The 8926-nt window shown below is 54.0% G+C and overlaps 1 protein-coding gene across 1 annotated transcript; it reads right to left on the bottom strand.

The window, feature by feature from the left end:
- Window positions 1-730: 730 nt before the first annotated feature.
- On the bottom strand, window positions 731-8135 carry TMEM74B (transmembrane protein 74B). Its single transcript, XM_064382296.1, has 2 exons — window positions 7363-8135; window positions 731-3503 (listed from the first exon to the last, which is right to left on the bottom strand). Exon 2 carries the CDS (start codon window positions 3460-3462, stop codon window positions 2764-2766), a length of 699 nt encoding a protein of 232 aa, XP_064238366.1. The 5' UTR covers window positions 3463-3503; window positions 7363-8135; the 3' UTR covers window positions 731-2763.
- Between the last annotated feature and the right edge of the window lie 791 nt (window positions 8136-8926).

Here is an 8926-nt window from a genome sequence, read left to right as displayed (position 1 = left end):
ATCTGAAAGTGGAGCTGACAAGGTGTGCTGATCTGGGATGTGGGGTGTGATAGAAGAAAGGTAGAAGAGTTGACCCCAGCATCTGAGGCCTAATCCAGTTATCCCCAGTTGAGATGAGGAAGGAGAGCATCCTCGTTCCTGGACCTCATATTATCCAGTTCTCCATTTTATTTGTAATCTGCACCACTACGCTGAGGCAGAGCTTTCATTAATCCCACTTCACAGATAGAGAAATCTAGACTCAGAGGGGTGGAGTAACTTGCCCAAGGTCACACAGCCTGTAAATGGCAGAGCCTGGATTCCAACTTTAGTCTTACCAACTCCAAAATCCATATCTGTTCTGATGTACCAGGAAAAGCAAGGTTGGGGCCCTAGGAGCATGTTGGGTGGGAGAGGCAGTTGCTGGAGGAGAGGCACATTCCAGTAACCACAGGGGCCCCTGGGATGACTGCAAAGAAAGTTTCCAACACCCTACTCCATGTTCCTCCTCAACTCCTTAAACCTGCTTCTAATCCACCAGCTGGGAGATCTCAGCTGTAATCTTGGGGAAATGTTTTTGTCATCTCTCAAGTTTTCTTAATTCACTGACAAGGTAGTAACTGCCTCGATCTGTGATACACATTTTCTAAAGAAGTTTCAACATTGGAATGCAAAGCAGGCTTCTCTGGCTTAGAAAAACCTGCGATTCCTGGGATTTAATCATCAAACAGATTTAGCCACTAAATCTGTTTGATGATTAACATCGAACATTTCATAAGAAAAAAAGAAATGGCAACGAAAACAAATGGCAATGTGGCCAGTGTGTCCAGGCCACCCAAATGGGCCTGATTTCTCCCCCAATTAAACTCATTGCATTTAAACTGATATAAATTGATGGTCCCAGGTGCATTCACTCAACAGGTTTAGTATCCAAATGAGTCTGCCATTATCACAGTAACCCATCTGACTTGGTTGATAGTTTTATTATTATCAATATGGATTGCAAAGCCTTAGCCCATGATCTGGGATGCCCAATCCTCTGTAGTTTACTTAGAACAGCTCATGCCACTTTCTGTGGTTGTGCCCTGCTTGGAGCCTGGGAGAAATTGACACAACTGTGGAAACCCAGGACTTGTGAATCTTTTACCATCTCAGAGCTTTGCTCTTTTCAAACCATACCTCTTCAATACCGCAACAAAAACCTGGGAAGCCAAGCTAAACAATTCTCGTCCCTTCCAGCCTTCCTCTAGCTCTCTGCTCTTGGTAAAACCTACCAGCAGGAGCAGATATTTGATCTGTCATAGAAGCTGTGATATTACACTGCCCAGATGTTCTACTCACTAGACTGAAGGCTCAAGTTACAGCTAATCAGGACCTCTCTACCCTACAGACTCGATGCCCACCCCACCTCCCACCCCCAAGAAACAGGATCCTTGGCCCACGTGGCCAACTAAGATGGAATAAGTGGGACCTACATTGGGAAGGGATTCACTAAAATGACCCCTGTAGGGTCACTACACCAATGGCTTAGAAGTCATGTGCTCTCAAAGCCCTCTGGGGCCATTCAGACTGAAGGATGCCTCCTCACAGTCCTCAAACACCTGTATCTCCTTGCCCCAAGGCCTACTTCCTTTCCTTATCAAGAGTTTAAAGAGAGTCTGCAGGAACCTAGAAATATTTTCATAAGAAAAAAAACAAATGGCAATGTGGCCAGCGTGTCCAGGCCACCCAAATGTGCCTGGTTTCTCCCCCAATTAAACTGCGGTTTCACTTTACTACTATATGGGTGAGATTAAGGTTACAAATTCAACATAAAAAATTTTTTTCCTGCTAGCAGAATAAGGTAAAGAGCGAGAGACATACTATTGAGGAGAAGGGGATCAAGGCCTACATCATGCCCACAGAAATAAAACCCTCACCCTTTCTTGTATAAAAGATCCTTCTTGCCCAGAGAACTGGGGAAGACTGTGCACTTGGCTTTGTAAAAATGTGTCACTGCAGGAATCCCAAGACCAAAACCAAGGCTGTAGCACACTTTGAACTGAACCCGACGCCACCAGGGAGCTCTTTCCCGAGACCGTGAGAGCTGCTGGCTGTGGTGGTCCCTGAGGTCAGGCCAGAAAATGGCAGGGAGACTAGTTAGTGCCTGGTGGATGCCTTCCTCCCCTGGAGGGGTGACCGGAGACAGAAACTGGGTTCCCATTCTCAGGGAAGAACTAGAGGGACCTGAGGGGTCATCCAGTCCAACCCTCTCACTTGAAGACAGGGCAGCTGAGGCCTGGTGAGCGTAGGATCACAGTTCAGTCAGCAGGGGTACTGGGGGGTCACTCCAGTGCTGGCTTCTCCCCTCATCATGAAGCTACCTCCCACATGGCTGAAAGGGACCCCTCCATGGCCAATCAACACCCTCTACGATGAGGACAGAGGAGGTCCCTCACTCCCCAAGGCATGAGGAACAGGATTGGCAACGTTTCAAACAGCTCCCAATCTTCAGAAATGCCAAAAAACCTCATCCTCCAAGAGCAGTGTTTCCAAACTTTTGTATTTTTAGCAGCAGAAGCCATCCTCCAAACAAAACCGTATGCAAAACCTCAGCTACAAAACAGATCAGTGGGCTGCTGGCCCGTGTGGGGCCTGGGCTGGGCCCCGAGCTCTCCCTTCAGCACCCAGTACTTCTTCCACAGGGCCCTATGTGAGCTCAATTTGAAACCCCAGGCCTTGATGGGGGTGGTGGGGGACCTTGTAGCACTGGAGCGAAAGCAGCCAGATAAGGTGGGCTCGTACTTAAGACCGCTGGAGGGTATGGCTAGTCTCTGGGACCTGGACGACTTCGTTCTCCACCAGGGCCTGGCCCCCATCCCCATTGAGCTGTCTCATGCGCAGGTTAATGGAGCCATAGGTCTTCCTGGAGCCCCTGCCAGGGACGAAGGTCCTCCGGCGGTACAGCTCGCCCTTGCACAGGGAGACCATAAGCAGCACTGACAAGAGCATGCCGCCCACCGTGAGCAGCCCCAGGCCTGCGATGATGCACTTGTCCAGGTGGGAGCCTAGGCGGGCGTAGTACATCTCTAGTCGTTCCATCTCCCGTGCTGTCACTGTGTCCGGATTGACTCGAGCCTCACGGGGGATGGCGTATGCTGTCACCACCAGGAGAATCCCACTCACCAGGAAAACCAGGGCGGAAACGAAGCCATAATCCACCGGGCGGCTCACGGATTCCAGGCCTGGCCCCTCCTCTGAATGCATGGACAGATCATCCCGCTGGGATCGGGGCAATGAGGGGACACCCCCAGGGGGACTGGGTGAGCTGCCCAGTCTCGTGTTTCTGGGGTTCTGGAAATGGGTCTCATGCTCCTCTGAGGAGAAGCAGGCATTCTCCACACCCTCCCTGGATGAGGCCACTGGGCCCAGGGGAGCTGATCTCCTTGGGGCTTGGGGACCATTTCTCAGTGTCTTCAGTTCCAGACCAGGGGGAGATGCCATTGGGAAGGAGGGCCCCAGCTCATCCCTTGGCCCCTTGGCAGCTGGAAGAGAAAACAGAAAGTCAGTTGAATGTAGCAACCTCTACCTGTTGTGGAGGACATCACACCAGTCCCCAAGCACATGAAGGTGAGTCAGGCACGATTCCCATTTGGCAGTGGCTGCCAGGCAGAGGGGGAGATGGGGAATAAGACAAAGAGAACAGTGTGATCCAGCCCAGATCCCACTCCACCACCAGCTGGCGTATGGCTGTGGGCTATTCACTAATCCTGTCTGGCTTCGGTTTTCCCACCTACAGAATAATAATACGGCTACCCCCCTAGTTCACAGGGCTGGAGTAGGATTGAGATAACCCATACAAAGGACTCAGAACACGAAGTGCCCAGTATTAGCGATGAGTTCCTATGATGATGGAGGGAATGTAGATAGAGTGAACATCAGGCTCAAATCCCAGCTTCACCACTTGAGCTTGGGCAAGTGATGTGACCTCTCCAGACTCGGTCTTCTTCTTATCTGTAAAATGGTAATGAATAAAATGCCTTCCTCATAAGGTTGTTGTGAGGATTTCATAAAATAGTGAATGCAAGCCCCTAGCCAGTGTAATCCATGGACCTTGTTGTATGAGGGAAGGATGACAAAGGGGTGGGGGAGGTGGTAGAAAGGCCAAAGTTGGCCGGGCGCGGTGGCTCAAGCCTGTAATCCCAGCACTTTGGGAGGCCGAGGCGGGTGGATCACGAGGTCAAGAGATCGAGACCATCCTGGTCAACATGGTGAAACCCCGTCTCTACTAATACAAAAAAATTAGCTGGGCATGGTGGCGCGTGCCTGTAATCCCAGCTACTCAGGAGGCTGAGGCAGGAGAATTGCCTGAACCCAGGAGGCGGAGGTTGCGGTGAGCCGAGATCGCGCCATTGCACTCCAGCCTGGGTAACGAGAGCGAAACTCCGTCTCAAAAAAAAAAAAAAAAAAAAAAAAAAAGAAAGGCCAAAGTTGATGTGGGAACCAAGAGGAAGGGAAGTTTCTGGGAGGTGGTGGCATTTGAGTCAGATCTCAGAGGATGAATTGGATATTTCCCAGCAATGGAAGGCGATGAGGGCATTCTGGAAAGGGGAACAGACTGCTTCAGGGGCCAGCTGGGGCTGTCTCACAGAGGACTCTGAAAGCCAGGGAGCCAAGGAGCCCAAGAGCCATGCAGAGCTGAGGAGCTGGAGCGGGAAGTGCTGACATCTGCCTGGGCTTCAGAAGAAAGTAGAAGTGATGCGATGGGAGGAGGCAAAGTGGAGGACAGCCATCCAGCAAGGAAGCCAGCAGATCGGGGATGGCATGGCTGAGAGGGCCAAGAGGAAGGAGCAGACTGGAGTGCCAAAGCCAAATGCCTTTATGTAAACAGAAGGGCGGGAACCTGGACTAGGACCACAGGATGGGAACCAGGAGGGGGAGGTGAGAAGAGGGACACACTCCGTGCTGCAAGAGGAGTTACCCCACCCAAGAACCTGAACACACGCACCCCCAGACACAGACAGCACACGTGCATTCCCACAGAAAGATACCAGCCCAGGGACCATATTTGGCTGATAGAAGTTTTGCTGTGTTTTGTTCCTGGCCTGTTCATTTGTTTTTGGTGAATTAGTTGCAAATGTATAAAAAGCAAAATATTTTAGATTTTACATTTTAAATGTTGGATTCCTGGCTTCTCCTGCAAAATGAAAGAATCTGGCCACCTTAGGCTCTCATTCCCTTGTAACACTCACCTGGAGTTGGCAATCGGGGCTCTCCCCAACAGGTCCCAGCTCAGCCCCCTTCCCTGCCTGGCATGTGTAATTCCTGATCCACAGCAGAACTGCATCATCCCTTGTATACACTGATGGCCTGAGGACACATACACTCAGAGCCCCAGGCACACAAGTCCTCGGGCTACAGAGACCCCCAGGTGCAAAGTGGCTCACGTGCTCCGGTGTGTCTACACACACATACATACACACACACACACCCCCCAAATGATTCTCTGCGTTCTCATGCCGGGGTTTATTCTCCAGTGCACTGTGGTTCTCTCTGTGTGTGTGTGTGTGTGTGTGTGTGTAAATATGAGCAAATGAAGTCAGAATGAATGAATGAATGAAACTCAAAGAGCCTCAGTGCAGGACGACACGTTTTTCAATCTTTCTGACCTTCCTCTCAGTATGGACTAGCATCAGACACCTCCTCTTAGCACATATAGGGTCTTTCATCTGAGTACAAAGCTCTTTTCCATTTACAACCCGTTTCTATCACTATGTCTCTCTTTCCAGGGTCCCAATTTAGCAAATGTTTAGTAAGCACCTACTAACTGTTGGGCCTTGTACCCAACACTTCACGCAGGAGTATCTCACATCACCCTCACCAGCCCCATGATCTGGAATTACTGTCTCCATTTCATAAAGCATGGCCAAGATCCCACGGCATGTATGGGAGTGTGGGGGGACAGGAGTTGAATGCAGATTTCCTAAGAATTATTATCATGTACAAACCAGCAAACTCATACTCCTGTGCCGGTGGCATCACCTCACCCTCCTTCTCTGGCTCTTTATCCAGCTGTTTCACAGCAACCTTGAGCACCTTAAGAGCAGGGATAAGTTTGAATTCCATCTGGGTCCCCATCCTGGGCCCAGACTGCTCTCACTTTCCCGTGAATAGACAGAAAAAAGAGGTGCGTTTGTTGGTTAGCTTTTTACTCAGCACCAAAAACATTTTCCTGGGTGCCCAGCCACAAACAGGGACCAGCAGGGGTGCCACATGGGTGCTCAGAAGTGGCACCTTCACCCTCAGCACCCACCCACACCCTCAGCACCTTCCACCCAACTCAGCTCCTGGAGTGGCCCAGGAAGCCCTTTCCCAGACTGATATATTGATGTCTCCATACCCTGGAAGAAATCTGGAGCTCCCAAATTCTGGGAGCAGGGCTTTCCTTCATACTATAGGAACCCAAAACTTTTTCTTAGGATGCCACAGTGAGAAGGCAGAGAAAAAAAGAGGATTCCTCTCACCCAGAGTTAGGATGTCTCTCTGTTTCATGCACAGGTTCAGAGATATCAGTTACACAAAGGCTGTGCCCAATTACCCAAACATAAGCAGAAACACACCAACTGACACAGCTACTCCTGCCTACCGTTCACACCCCACGACCCCACCAGTTACTCTCTGATTTCATCTGCAGTCAGACAAGTCCTGAAAGGAACACTCCAGTTCCACACTCACTCCCTCAAGCAGCCGTTCCCACAGCAGTACCCACAGACACCCAGAAGCCACGTAGTGTGACCCCCAGATCTTCGGGCCACTCTAGTACCCATAGCCCTACAGGGGGCAGGACTGGTCACATATACGCACGCACCACACACGCGCGCGCGCGCGCACGCACACATACACACACACACATACACACACAAGTGCCCCTGGGAGTAAGATCCAAGCCAGATTCACAGAGACCCGCCGGGGCCCAACACCCCACCCACCGCGCGCACTGATACCGGGCGAGTCGGACGCACAGTGGCTGTGGATGAAGCTTCACAAAACCCAATCGATAGACACATGCACGAGTTGTACACAAAGCCTTGGGGCGCGCAGATACGCACACGCACGTCCACGCTGTTGTACCCAAAGTTGCGCGCAGAAAGCCCCAGCATGCCGCCTGCCCACCGCGCCCGCGCCCGCCGGCCCGCAGTCCACACCCCCTGCTCCTGCCCTTGACCACAGATGCGGGCCGGGCCAGGCCGGATCGGACCGGGCAGAGGCCCAGGGAGGACAGGTCCCCTGGCCGCATGTCCTTTGGCGGGCCGCGAGGTCAGGTTAGCTGTCCTTCGCCGCCACTCCCCGCCCCCGGCCCTCGGCCTCCAGCCGCCCCCCGCAGTCCCCTCTCCGCGTGCGTACCTGTGCCGGGCCTCCCTTCCTGCCTCCCCACGCGGGGGCGAAGGGCGCCCGGCGAGCGAGGGTGCGTCCTCCCGGATGCCTGCCCGCCTCCCTGCAGCCAGCGTCCGCCTGCGGGGGTCTCTCCTGCGGCGCAGCCCGGAGGGCGCGGGCCTGGCCGCCTCTGCCTCGCTCTCCCCGGCTCCCGCCCCCTTCCCGGCCCGGCCCGGAGCCGCTGCCGAAGCGCACGTACCTGCTTGCGCCGCGCGGAGCTGTACGGCGGCGGTGGCGGCCGCTGTGGGGGGGGGGGGCGGGGGGGTTCCGGGGACAGAGGGACAGGGGAAGGGGCGGGGGCCGGGGATCGCCGAGCGCCGCGGAGCGAGCTCCGCCCGCGGCCGGCGAGGACGCCCGGAGAGTTAGCACGGAGAGGGACGGGGAGGCGGGTGATGGGCTGGGGTGAGGGTGCGGGGGCTCCAATCCATCGTCCTCCCCTCCCCTCCAGGCAGATCCGGATCGCCAGTGCCTGGGCTTAGGGAACTGGGGCTTTGAGCCCGCGGTCCCCGGGCGTAGGGGCGGGGCGGGGGGGGGTGCAGGAGAAGACCCCTCCCCCGCCGCCTGCTTCTCTCCACACCGCTGGAAAGCCCCTATTGCGCCAAGCCCAGGTGCCTTCCCCCCACCCTCACTCTCCCACTTCCCCCACCCCACACCCCACACACAGCCCCGAGGTAGGACCCCGGATCCTCTCTGAGGTCCTTAGGTCGGGACAGTCTTCTCAGGCGCGTGCAGTTCCGTGGCTCAAGGGCGCCATCTGAAGGCTTCAAGAAAGAATCTGACGAGCCCCCCTCCCCGTTTTCTCTGCTTTTTTTTTCTCTGTGGGACAGTGCTTTGCCCAACAGGGGTGTTCTCTTGGGGCATTGCCAATGGCCACAACACCCTCACCCTCCAAGGCCCAGCTGTGAGGCCGCCTCTTCTGGAACCCCTCCCTGGGCACACACACCCACTCAACCCCGGGGCCCCTCCATCTGGGCTCTTCTTTTGCCTGCACTGTTGCTCTTATCTCTGATGGTCGTGATTTTGTTTAAGGCTCAGCCTCCTCCACCTGACTGGCAGCTCTTGGAGAACAGGACCCATGTCTGATCGCCCAGAATGAACTAGGTGGGTGTAGGTGAACAAGCTGTGAATAGGGGTGACTTTCACCTCTTTCCTTTACAGGGCCGGAGTTAAGATGAGTCAAGTGAAGTGCCTAAAGTACCAAATTCAAGGAGACATTTCCTCTTTGGGGAACCCATGCCAACCCCAGAGAAAGGTTTGGTCTGATTCGTGCGGGTTTCAGGAAGACACGTGACCAGCTGAATCGTGTGGTCTCGGGCAGTACCTCTGGCCTCTGAGCCTGTGTCCATTTCTGTCCATGAGGATCGTGAAGGTTCAGCCTTCGAGGGCTCTGGGAGAGCCGGCAGAAGTTGGCCATGTGAAGGACAGGCGAATGAGAGTGCCATGTCCTGCTCCTTGGCCATCTTATGAGGGGAGCCTGACCTGTCCTCCTCCAAAGTTCTGTGCAGTCCTCTCCAACCAGGAGACTGGAAGTCAC

Source organism: Aotus nancymaae, unplaced genomic scaffold (assembly GCF_030222135.1).
Source record: "Aotus nancymaae isolate 86718 unplaced genomic scaffold, 86718_ANA_hifiasm-v0.15.2.pri h1tg000029l, whole genome shotgun sequence".
Classification (NCBI taxonomy): domain Eukaryota; kingdom Metazoa; phylum Chordata; class Mammalia; order Primates; family Aotidae; genus Aotus; species Aotus nancymaae.
Note: the sequence above shows the minus strand (reverse complement) of the source record. Positions and strands in the feature narration are given on the sequence as shown.

Coding starts and splice junctions, on each gene's coding strand:
- TMEM74B (XM_064382296.1), bottom strand. CDS start 3,462: ATGGCATCTCCCCCTGGTCTGGAACTGAAGACACTGAGAAATGGTCCC.